This window comes from Strongylocentrotus purpuratus, unplaced genomic scaffold (assembly GCF_000002235.5).
Source record: "Strongylocentrotus purpuratus isolate Spur 01 unplaced genomic scaffold, Spur_5.0 spur5_contig_870, whole genome shotgun sequence".
Lineage (NCBI taxonomy): Eukaryota > Metazoa > Echinodermata > Echinoidea > Camarodonta > Strongylocentrotidae > Strongylocentrotus > Strongylocentrotus purpuratus.
Window position 1 is genome coordinate 344,120 of NW_022145580.1, and position 13,165 is coordinate 357,284.

The 13,165-nt window shown below is 38.3% G+C and overlaps 1 protein-coding gene and 1 long non-coding RNA gene across 2 annotated transcripts; one reads left to right on the top strand and one right to left on the bottom strand.

Annotated features, from left to right (window-relative positions):
• The first annotated feature begins 2,342 nt into the window (after nt 1-2,342).
• Nucleotides 2,343-3,618, top strand: LOC115920586. The gene is made up of 2 exons (XR_004062416.1): nt 2,343-2,393; nt 3,127-3,618. It is a non-coding gene; the product is annotated as an uncharacterized LOC115920586 (long non-coding RNA).
• A 7,949-nt stretch (nt 3,619-11,567) lies between these two features.
• Nucleotides 11,568-12,836, bottom strand: LOC105436543. The gene has a single exon (XM_030976260.1). It carries the CDS (start codon nt 12,834-12,836, stop codon nt 11,568-11,570), a length of 1,269 nt encoding a protein of 422 aa, XP_030832120.1.
• Between the last annotated feature and the right edge of the window lie 329 nt (nt 12,837-13,165).

The following is a 13,165-nucleotide window of genomic DNA, read 5'->3' on the forward strand; positions in this document are numbered from 1 at the left end:
TGTTATAAATTCAATATCATGACGAGAAGTGCGTCAAAAATATCTTAACATCAAAATGATTTCTGGTCATGTTTAACTATTTTAATTGAAGCCTTTTTACTTGATCTAATACTTTTATGAGGATGACATAGTCCGCAATAAACTTGACAAACATTATCATCCATACTATATGTCGTAGTTTATAACAATAATTACTCATGAACCTCACACTACAAGGACAACATTCATCCAGTTTCTGAGATTGCTCATTCTCACGAAGCTTGGTGTACGCGAAGATATCGGGAAAGAAAGCGGTCTGTAATACCAGACACGCAAGTGGGGTATTTCGGTCCCCGTTCACCGAAAAGTGAGATTCTCCATTTGAAAGTCGGGTAAGGTCGACAAATATAGCCTCTGTTAAAGGCGTTACTCCGCCACCCAATTCGGAACAGCTTGCCACATGCAGTATCGTGAATGCGCCCGGCACTCTGAGTGGCCGTTTTTCAGTGTATTTTCTTTTAGTGTTCTTAAAAATTCGCCGTGTCGTTTGATCAAAGAGGTACTGGGCAAGCTTGCCTATTAATGATTTGGTTCAATACATAAGCCATCTAACCTTTATGTTTTAAGGTAATGATTATTTTTATGCAGAAAACTAAAATACTTGTGACAGTGCGATTATTTCAAGTCGCCCTTTTTAGGTTATCATGCAGCAACATGACCAATCAAAGTTTGGTCCAGTTAACGCTTGTTGGTTGGTGGTTTTTTTTAAGTTTATTTGTCCAATTAACTTCTTTATCTTCTCAATGTTTCCTTTCCATCTTTCCTTTTCATCTTTCCTCATGTTTTTCACTATTATCACCTTTGTTCTATATACCTTTCGGCTGATATTATTCTTTATTTTTCTCCTTCTTTCAACATCTCTTTTCCAATTTTCATTCTATATTTCTTTATTTTCTCCTAATTTTATCTTCTTTAGCCATCTTTCCTTATGCCCTTCTTTATTTTCTCCGTCTTTCTAATTTTCATCTTTCCTTATGTATTCCTCTATTTTCACCTTGTTTTATTCTCTCTATCTTTCTCATGTATTTCTTTATTTCTAACCTTCATTATCTTCTGTTTCCATCTTTCCCTGTGTATTTCTTTTTAAACCTTCTTTTATCTTCCTTTTCCAGCTTTCCTTATGTTATTCTTTATTTTCTCCTAATTTTATCTTTTTCATCTTTCCTTATGTATTCCTCTATTTTCACCTTGTTTTATTCTCTCTATCTTTTCTCATGTATTTCTTTTTTTTCTAACCTTCTTTATCTTCTGTTTCCATCTTTCCTTATGTATTTCTTTTAAAACTTTTTATCTTCCTTTTCCATCTTTCCTTATGCTATTCTTTATTTTCTCTTCCTTCTTTCCCTCCATTTTCATCTTTCCTTATTATCACCCGTCTTTCCCTATTTTATCCTCCCTTTATATTTTCCTTCTGCATTTTTCCATTGCCAAGCACATCAATGTTCTCTTCTATAGGTAAAAGAAACTTAAATAGCTAGTACTTGCTAAAAAAAACAATATGAAGTGAGACTTTAGACACACTGAATCCAGGCCTATTATAAATATAGATGTAGGGTCTGCGATGACAAGACTATGAATCTGGACTGGATATCAGATACCAGCTGGTAATCCCTTTATCAGTAACTAGGCTATGATTGACCACTGTCTCTCTCCCCATGGACCCTACTGGTAATCCCTTTATCAGTGGTCAGTGCTCCTATCAGATTATTGTAGTGCCAGGAAAAGTGGTGAACTGGTGAGCAGAGCTCAAATGAGATGTTTTCTATGGCACGCCACAGCCGTCATAATTGGTCGAGTTTACAAAAAAGCAGTCGACTTTACAAAAAAGCAATCGAGTTTACAAAAAAGCAATCGAGTTAACAAAAAAAGCAATCGAGTTTACAAAAAAGCAAACGAGTTGACAAAAAAGCAGTCGAGTTTACAAAAAAGCAATCGAGTTTCCAAAAAGCAGACGAGAAAAAAAAAAAAAGCAGTCGAGAAAAAAAAAAAAGCAGTCGAGAAAAAAAAAAAAAGCAGTCGAGAAAAAAAAAAAAAGCAGTCAAGAAAAAAAAAAAAAGCAGTCGAGAAAAAAAAAAAAAAGCAGTCGAGAAAAAAAAAAAGCAGTCGAAAAAAAAAAAAGAAGTCGAGAAAAAAAAAAAAGCAGTCGAGAATAAAAAAAAAGCCGTCGAGAATACATACATTCACGGTTGTTTCATCGCAAAGCATGCCGGGACATAATTCTAGTACATTTTTACCTTCGCCGTGATCAGCTGTCCCGTTGCAAACAACGGGATTCTTATCGAAGCAACATCTTAATCTTGTACATAATCCGCTATTCTGCAGTGATTTTCTTTCACTCCAGTATCATTTGTACGGTAAGAAACCAAAGTTTGTGTTTATTCATTTTTATGACGAATAAAGCTGATAATACGACGTAATGAGAGTGGGCCGGGGTCCAACTTTAGTAAATGTAGGCCTAGATCTAGTCCCGTATGTTTAAATGTGTGTGCATTTTAAGTAGACTGATTGCCTTGTGTTTTAGGTAGAAGTTAACCAAATTTACAGTAAAATGAGACTTATGTCTCAGGAAATATGAATAGGTCTAGATCCTATAGACTATACATAATTGATATTGGAATAGGATCTACTAGAATGGCTGACAGTTAGATAGTGATGGCAATTAGTAAATGTAAAAAAGTAAAAGAGGCCATGAAAACGATAGATTTGTCGATCTTGATCTGAATATAATAGTCTATGTATTGATGAGGTCTACTTGAGGATCTACATGACGGGGGCGTATGAAGGATTTTTTCGAGGGGGGGGGGGGGGGGTTAACATTTGAAAATCGTGCCGAAAATTTCACATCGACTCAGCCAGCCGGTGAATGAGAGGGGGGGGGGGGTCGGTTAGAGCACCTATTTTTTCCCGAAAATATGAACATTTGGCAGACCGATATTTCGTTCAGCTGATGGCAAGGTCACCTTGTTGGGGTCACCCTTTAGCACAAAAATGTTTCCCCATGATCTAGTGCGATAAGGGTTCTTTTGTTACCGTTATTCTTGAGGTTACAAACTTAAATTTGATTGTCTTTTTCCTTTTATTTATCAGTTGCAGCATCATCAAACACTATGGCCGATGAATCAGAAGATGACGTAGATGCTACGAGAGAGCTCATTTCACAATGGACAACAGAAGTGATACGTGACTTTCTACAAGGAGGGGACTCAAGCTTGGAAATTGAGGAGTCATTATTTTATGGGTGTTCTCTGCCCTGACGCTGGGGGTACTGTTCAGCCATCCGAGGTAGAGAGGTAGAGAGGGACTGGACGATGGATGGATGGGGGGGGGGGGAAGAAAGGCATGCAGAGATGGCCGTCTACTATGTATAAAGACATTTGTGTGCTACTGGATAAGGACCCTCCATCACTAGAGGGAAGAATAATGAGAGACAACAAATAGGGGAAGGCATTTAGTTATTTTGCCAGTTTCTGGTTAGGGAGACATTTGTTTCATCTCCTGGGAGAAAGCTGTCTGAAATTCAAAATGTATTTGATACTTGAATAAATTTAGTTCATTTTCTAGACTGGTTCATGTCAAACCCGCCCATTGATTCTACTTTCTTGTGAGTATACACTGTAGTCAGAGAGATAGAGAAGTAACACGAGTAAAGAATGAAAAAGAAGCCAATATTTGAACGAGGAGGAGAAAATGGAGATTACGTTGTTGCCCATCAAGTTGGAATAATTGTTCTTACCACTGTTTATTAAATGATTGTGACCATATGGTTTATTGTTTGTACATAATGGTCTTATATTATAAGAACTGTATTGATCAATCTCAGGAGTCTTATACATGTAGATTGATTAATACAGTTTTGAGATGATGATGATGATCGTGATGATGAACGAGAAGGAGAAGAGGAGGAATATATCAAGAGTTGATGAAGAAAAGATTGATAGAGGGGTTATCATTACAGAGAGAGAGAAAGAGAGATAGACTAACATAAGGAAGGGAGAGCAAGAACAAGGCTATGACATAGGGAAAGAGATAGAAATCAAAATTATATTTATACAACATTTACTAAATTAAAATAATAAATTAGAATACAAGGCTAGAGGAAAGAAAGCAAACTAAAATTAAGCAAAGACCATCACTATATCGTTCCCATTATAATATAAATTAAGAAAAGGTACATGGAAACATGTAAATTTGTAAAATTTAATCTCTCATTCTCTTGATCTTCCTTTTCACACCTAACTCTTGCTCTCCCTGTCTATCTCTCCCACCCTCTCCATCTCTCTCTCTTTCTCTCCCCCTCTCTCTCCTTATTATCACTCTTTTTCATTAAGTGTCGACATCTCTCTCAATGCCTCTCTCTCTGTTTCTATGAATTTTCTCTTGTTAAATATTTTAAACGTCAGGTCTGTCTGACCTTCCTCTCTTGAATAAATCATGAATAACTTCAACTCAGCGTCCTACATACAGTAATGATTGCTTAGTAGTCATCTACAACCCACACTGTGTTGTTTGATTTTATTTATAAAATAAATATAACCATGAGATCAATATCAACAGGGAGCGTGTTCCCAAAATCTCTGGCTCGTAACAAAATTAAAAAAATTAAAATAAAAAAAACGCTACTTTTAAAGCGCTTACCACCAAAATCTCTAAGCGCTATAACAAACAAAAATAGACTGATAAACAATTACTTATTAAACAAACAAAACAGTGTGAATAAACCTACAAATTACAATACATATACCGTACATGTACATCAAAGTGAACAGAGCCTGGCAGCAGAGTTTTGGATTCTCTGGAGTTTTGCAATGAAAAAGATCTGCCCGTATTGACTTTACACACTGGACTTTTGCTGAGAAGGGGGGGGGGGGGTGCTGAAAAGGCTTGTATAACAAAGAAACAAAATCTACCCGTATTGACTTAACACAGGGGACTTATGCTAAAAAAAAAGGGGGGGGTGCTGGGAACACGCATGTGGGTACCCTAAATAACACTGAGTTGGGGGGGGGGGGTACCACCTTTAATGCAAACGCATTTAAAGGGATCCGGTAACATTATCTCAGATTCTGAATCAAAATCCTGGATTTAGCTCATGCTGCAATGATAATTTTAGGTCAGTCAAGAACTCAATGACTTTTACAATCCGATCGCCTGTCTGATTATCAAGATATTTACGATTGGAAATCGAAACCAAATTTTGTGTTTGTCAAACGCTTTTCATAACACTACAAGTCTATTGAGGAAAACGAGTATGGTAAAAGGGGTCAATCAAAGATTTTTACTTTTTTGAGGCACTTCTTGATCATTTTGAAGCATGATTTTGTTAGGGCTTCAGTATTAATACACCATATCGCAGACACTGGTAGCGCGTAGGGCCATACGTCAATCTCAAATTAAACATTGTTAAACCCCGCCCCCCCCCCCCCCACTCAGTGTTATTTAGGGTACGCATATGCTTGTTCCCTCTTTTTGAAAGCACCCCCTATCTGAGGACTGCCAACATATCCGAACCCCCCTTTCGCGGGCTTTTCCTGCCTTGGAGACTCCCCTAAATCATGAAAAATGCTCAATGTACCCCCTAAATTCAGAATAATTTCTCAGGAGTCCAAAGAGATAAGAGAAAAAAAGAAAAAATACCCCCTTTTTAAAGAAATCTCCGGGTGAAAAGTTAATACACCCCTTTTTGTACAATTCTCGGGCCGGACTTTGTCACACGAAAAGTACCCCTTTACCGGACATTTTGGTAACACGCATGGGGTCCGTCTGTTCTCGGAGTAGGGGGGGGGCCTGGTGTTAAACAATGCCTTTTACAATACCTTTACAACATACACCATTGGCTGTCACATGGTTTGGAAATCACATTACAGATAATAATTCTACAATTGTGAGGTTTCACCTGTCATCATTTTGATACCCGAAGGAACGCTTTTTTAGGGGCTAAATCTATTTTTTTTCACAAGGCAAAATAACTATATGCCTTCCCCTCTTTGAAGTCTCTCATTATTTTTCCCTCTAGTGATGGAGGGTCCTTATCCAGTAGGTACATACGTGTACATAGTAGGCCAGTTCTGCATTCCTACCCCCCCCCCCCCCCCCGTCCTATCCATCCATTGTCCAGTTCCTCTCAGTCTTAAACTCGGATGGCTCAAAAGCTACCCCCAGCGTCAAGGCAGCCGGCAGAGAACACCCATAAAATAATGACTCCTCGGTTTACAAGCTTGAGTCTCCTCCTTGTAGAAAGTCACGTAGCACTTCTGTTGTCCATTGTGAAATGAGCTTTCTAGTAACATCTACGTCATCTTCTGATTCATTGGTCATCGTGTTCGATGATGCTGCAACTAAAAGGAGAAAGGCAATCAAATTTAAGTTTGTGACCACAAGAATAATTGTAACAAAAGAATCGTCATCGATATCAGACTATTATATCCAGATCCAGATCGACAAATCTATCGTTTTCATGGCCTCTTTTTTTACTTTTTTTTACATTTAGGGCCTAGACTAATTCATTTGCCATCACCACAACGTAAATATTCATAATTGAATGACACACGCCCTTAAAACTAAAACAACAACAAAAAACCATATCTAACTGTCGTGTCGGCCATTCTAGTAGATCCTATTCCAATATCAATTATGTATAGTTTATAGGATCTAGACCTATTCATATTTCCTGAGACATAAGTCTCATTTTACTGTAAATTTGGTTAACTTCTACCTAAAACACGAGTGTTTAAGAGCTTATAAGGCAATCAGTCTACTTAAAATGCACACACATTTAAACATACGGGACAAGATCTAGGCCTACATTTACTAAAGTTGGACCCCGGCCCACTCTCATGCATTACGTCATATTATCAGCTTTATTCGTCATAAAAATGAATAAACACAAACTTTGGTTTCTTACCGTACAAATGATACTGGAGTGAAAGAAAATCACTGCAGAATAGCGGATTATGTACAAGATTAAGATGTTGCTTCGATAAGAATCCCGTTGTTTGCAACGGGACAGCTGATCACGGCGAAGGTAAAAATGTACTAGAATTATGTCCCGGCATGCTTTGCGATGAAACAACCGTGAAGACACGTATTCTCGACGGCTTTTTTTTTTTTTATTCTCGACTGCTTTTTTTTTTTTCTCGACTGCTTTTTTTTTTTTTTCTCGACTGCTTTTTTTTTTTTTCTCGACTGCTTTTTTTTTTTTTCTCGACTGCTTTTTTTTTTTTTCTCGACTGCTTTTTTTTTTTTTCGACTGCTTTTTTTTTTTTCTCGACTGCTTTTTTTTTTTCTCGACTGCTTTTTTGGAAACTCGATTGCTTTTTTGTAAACTCGACTGCTTTTTTGTAAACTCGTTTGCTTTTTTGTAAACTCGACTGCTTTTTTGTAAACTCGACCAATTATGACGGCTGTGGCGTGCCATAGTTTTCCTAATGCTAAACAAATACTGTTGTCTGGTCAAAGAGCTCGACAACCGCGGTTGGCATTAGTGCCTGTCGGTTTCGAGCTGCATCCGCATAATTCGAATGATTTTTAAGCTTTATAAAAGTTTAGATTGTTATTTTATCACAAATTATTTTATAGAAAATATTAAGGGCAATAATAGGGAAAGGGAGGGAGGGAGGGCAAGGCAATGCGAAAAAAACAGTATACAACCCCCTCCCACACCCCTACTCAACTGCCCTATTCATTCTATTACTTACATTTAATTAACTTTGTGACACATGCCCCCCCCCCCCCCCCCCCCTCTCCGGGCACCTTTTTCCGCTTCACAGTGGTGACACAATGATCCTTACAAATTGGAGAGTGAAAAAATATTTTGGAGGAAGAGGGAAAGTGGAAATAACACGGTACGACCTCTCTCAAACCTCCCTACTTCCCTAGCATTTCCTTGTGCGAAACTCGCCTTATTCACCGCCCACCCCCTCCCCCTCTCCACCTTTATATAGAGGCGTTAAAACGTTTTCAAAGAGGAGAGTGGTAAGCAAGGAAAAGAAGACGCAAAGAAATAAAGAGAAAGGGCAATTTAATGAAAATTATATGATACGAGCCCCTCCCATACCCCGCCCGCCTTATTCTTTTCACACGAATTGACCAACGACAATAATAGGGCTCATTCATTACCCCCCCCCCCCCCCCCGGATCGTCAGCGGTTAAATCGTCAAGCTCGGAATATGTTTCATGTCATTGAATTAATGTAGTAGTTATATACTTATTTAAAAAAATATGATAGGAACGTGTTTTATTTTTCATTTGTCTTTGTTTTGTTTGAGATGCATACAATAATTATTATCCGCATAAAGAAATGAAGAAGAAATTGGCCTTCTTTTTTATGAAAACATATCCATCCATCAAACCAACTCAAAGAAATAGTCCACTTTTTGGTTATTTTGACATGGACCTCTTTAGCTCCACAATATTGGTTATGCACTATATATTCACCTAATAAAATTAAGAAAATTGAATAAGCTAGGAAATAAGTTTTCTGAACATCAAGGATAAAAACATTGCATTATATTTCTAAAAGAATGCTATAGAAGGATACAATTTAACAAAACGAGAAGAACAATCAAAAGTGATATGGACAAGTAAGTGCAATGACCATGTGCATGGGTCTAGATATTGCTTTTCAGCCTCCCTCCATAATATGGAGGGAGGCTGATAGTTTGACTGTCAAACTTGATCGACTGAGGAAACAAAAATCATTTCTTATTCCTTGACTTACTGACTTAGGTGCATAGGACGGTGTGTCCCCTTGCTCCCCTACGAGAAATCATGCTCCAGTCTGATCTGTCCTGGGCTCGTTGCTCTGCCTCTTGTGTGGATAATCCCACATCGCATTGAACCTGGTCCTTCCATCTCTTTGGAGGGCGTCCCCGTGGGCTGCGTCCATTAAAGTCATTTTGGAATGCTTGGTATGGTAGGCGGTGATGCGGCATGCGTAAAACATGGCCAAACCATTTCAAGCGACGTTTGGTTATTTCCTCGCATAATTATTATGGTGCTTGGGACATTCAGTCTCTGCCTGATCGCATCGTTCCTTATCTTGTCCATTAGGTGAACTCCAAGGATGGTCCGGAGACACCTCATTTCAAATACCTCAAGCTTATTTCTATCAGACTTTCGGAGAGTCCAGGATCCCAGGTCGAAAATCCCATAGAGACCAATAGAGACCATTAGAAAAATTCTATTGGTCTCTAATGGTTTCTGTTGGAGTCTATTGGTTTCTGTTGGACCCATAGAATTGAATCCAATAGAGACCATTCAAACCATCAGAAACCAATAGAAACCAATATCACCCATAGAAACCAATAGAAATAGAAACCAATAGGACCAATAGAAACCAATAGGACCAATAGAAACCAATAAGACCAATAGAAACCAATAGGACCAATATGACCAATAGAAACCAATAGGACCAATAGAAACCAATAAGACCAATAGAAACCAATAGAACCGATAGGACCAATAGGACCAATAGGACCAATAGAAACCAATAGGACCACTTTAAACCAATAAGACCCATAGAAACCAATAGAACCGATAGGACCAATAGGACCAATAGAAACCAATAGGTCCAATAGAAACCAATAGAAACCAACAGCTAAATCTATCTCATGCATATTCATGATTACTTTATACGTGTTCACAGAAAATTAAATTTATCATAATTTGTTAAAGGTACTATGTCCCTTTTGCAGCCAACCTTAAATGCTGTAGAACTTTGCAGGAATTATGAATATGTCATGTATGTTCTATCTGTGAAATTTAAACGTTAGCAACGTCCTCATATTCAAATTATGCAAGGAAACCCGTTTACTTGCTAGACTTCACCGTCAGACACTATTGAGTGACTGACTGGCTTTTTTTTCTTCTTTGGTAATAACATACATGAAAAGAGTTGTAAAGGGTACATGAGCATTTGTCTACATCAATAACCCACTTCTTGTGATGGCCAAGATTAAACTGATTGAATCTGTGCGCAGCATAAAACGTATGACCATTCGGTACAATTATTGTCTGAAAATCAAGACTATTACTTTTGGGCTCTATAGCCCTAAAGTCGATTTGACAACTAATAGTCGTTATTTTCCCACTTGAAGACATTTTCAAGCCCCACCTTTTTTAGGGAAGTTCTAAATTAGTATTATCTTTCAAATGCAGTTGGATTTTAACTTTTTCATTTTTTGGCCTGCAAATGGGACATAGTACCTTTAAGCAACTTATGACAATGTACATCAATTTTGTGATTTTTATTTTCTTTTGGCAACTAATGACCAATAGATTATTTGTTTAATCATGTTACAATTTCATTCACGTTTTAGCAATAGATATATTGATTATAATGATTACTATAAAATACTAACCAAGAAACAATTCATGTATGTTTATTATAAAGAATAGTACAAGCATTCTGTTAAAATAAAGGATATTCTTAAACTCACTTCAAGTGATCTATGTGATGGAGTTAATGCAATTGAGATTAGAATATACTTTATTTTGGTGGACAGTTGCTAAAATTGATTTTGATTGATCATTATTGATTTACCAATAGAAGCCGTTGGACTATTGGTTTCAATAGGGAATTCAGAATATGGGACCATTAGAAACCCATAGAAAGATCTCTAGTGGACCAACAGGAACCCATAGAAAATATCTAATGGACCAACAGAAACCCATCATAGAAGAAAGTAATGGACCAACAGAAACCCATAGAAGACATGGGTGGATGCTGGTCCAATAGAAGCTTTCTGTTGGTCCATCAGCATTTTTTCTGTGGGTTTGTGTTGGTCCAATAGATATTTTCTAATGGTTTCTGTGGGTCCATCATTTCACTTTCCCTATTGAAACCATTAGACACCAATAGCTCTAATGGTTTCTGATGGTCCAATAGGATCGGATCCTAATGGAATTTCGACCTGGGATTCTGCTCCATATGTGGCAATAGGGAGGATAAGTGCTCTGTAGATCCTGACTTTGAGTCTCCTAGAAATATCTTGGTTGGACCAGATGGCACTTTTCAGTCTTCCGAATGCCCAAGCAGCAAGTCTTGTACGTCTCTTCACGTCCTCTTCTATAGATGGAACTGTGCTGCCGAGAAAGACAAATTTTTCCACTTTCTCAATGTTGGTGTTGTTAAGTGAAATATCTTGTTGATCCTCTGTCATGACTTTGCATTTTGTTGCATTGATTTTCATACCCCATCTTCTACGTGCTTTCTCCAGTTCATTTGTTGAGATTTGGAGGTTTTCAAATACGAGTTCCATAAGGGTGGTATCATCTGCATATCTGATGTTGTTGATACGCATGTCACCCATCTGTATTCCACTATCTAGTTGTTGGATGTCCTTCATCACATATTCCAGGAATAGGTTGAAGAGGCTTGGAGAGAGGAGGCAGCCTTGTCTTACCCCAGTTATGACATCAAACCATTCAGTTATCTTTCCATTCACCATAACAGAGCATTTGGTTTGTTTGTACATGCTCTCTATGAGGTCAACTAAGGACTTGTCCACTCCAATGGAACGCAGACATTTCTAGAGAGCTTCTCGCCATATGGTATCAAATGCTGCTTTAAAGTCAACAAAGTTCAAGTGGATTGGTATTCTTCTTTCTCTGGCCTTTTCGATGATTTGTCTAAGGACAAACACAGCATCTGTGGTGCCCCTACAACTTCTGAATCTACATTGTTCCTCAGTCAGATGGTTCTCGATGGTTCCCTGTATTCTCATGAGGACCATTCTACAGAAAAATTTCCCGGGTATGGAGAGTAGAGTTATAGCTCTGTAGTTGGATGGATCCAGCTTGTCTCCTTTCTTAAACACTGGAGTGATAAGACCCTTGCTCCAGTCTTCCGGGGTTACACCTTCCGACCATGCTGCATTTATTATTTTGAGCAGGAGTTGTCTCATTGGTTGTCCACCAGCCTTTAGAGTTTCGGCAGCTATTTTGTCCCACCCGCAGGCCTTGTTGTTCTTCAATAGTTTTATTGCCGTCTCTACTTCTTCAATTGTGAAAGGTTCACTTGGGTTATCTGTAGGTTGTGGGTCAGGTATGGTCAAAAGAGCATTTTCGTCCCTTGGAAATTGCGTGTTAAGGTGAACGCTAAAATGTACTTCCCAGCATTTCAACACATCTGCGGGAGCAGTCTTTAAGATGCCGTCCTTGTTCTTCACGGCAGGTTGCATTTTGTCTCTCTCACCAGATAGTTTCTTCACCTTCTTGAAGAGCTCGTGACTGTTGTTCTTCGCGTGAGCTAATTCCATCTCTTCCACCTCCGTGTCAAGAATTTTCTTCTTCCACTTCTTCACTTCATACTTAACTGCTTTATTGAGTTTTGTGTAGCTTTTCTTGTTGCAGTCCGAGGGATTGTTCATCATGAGGATTCTGGCTTTCCTCCTTTGTTCACAGGCCTTACAAACCTCCTCTGGGAGACCTTTAACTTGTCTCGACCTTTTGAAGCCTACAATTTCCTCTGAGATATTATTGGTTGTATCTCTGAATTTCTTCCTCAGCTCATCCACATCTGTGTCTGGGAGCTGAAGTAGTGGTTCAAAGGCACCTCCAATCCTGGCTTTGAATGCTTCTACAATGTTAGAGTCATTAAATCTGCCCACGTCATAGGTTTTCGGGAGGCTCTTCATTCGCTTGGTCTTTGTGGGTGAGAACTTCACATTAGCCAGTACTAGATTGTGGTCTGACCCAATGTCAGCTAAGCAGTACGATCTGCAGTTCTGGAACGACTTTATATTTTCTAATTTGGTAATAATGTAGTCTATCTGGTTTCTTATTCCAATATAAGGCATTTCTCCAGGGTAGAAGAAATCTGTTACGCCCTATCTACTTCTTTCAATGATTTTATTCTTTTCGTGCGTTTCACGGCGTGTACATTCGGGTCTCGAATAACGAATGTGTATATTCGTGTCTCGAATAAGACTAGGATTAAGGCTGCGCACCATCGCGGACGCTGTTTTAAAGGAACAATCCGCAATGTTTAACGCTTGCCTCGGCATGATTGTCATGTTACAGTTTTCTTATTAAAAATGGTTTCAGAAAAGAGAAACATTTTTTGAAATTATGTTTGAAAGGGGAAAACGATCTTTCTTGGAAAGCAAGATGACCTCAGTCCAAGGTT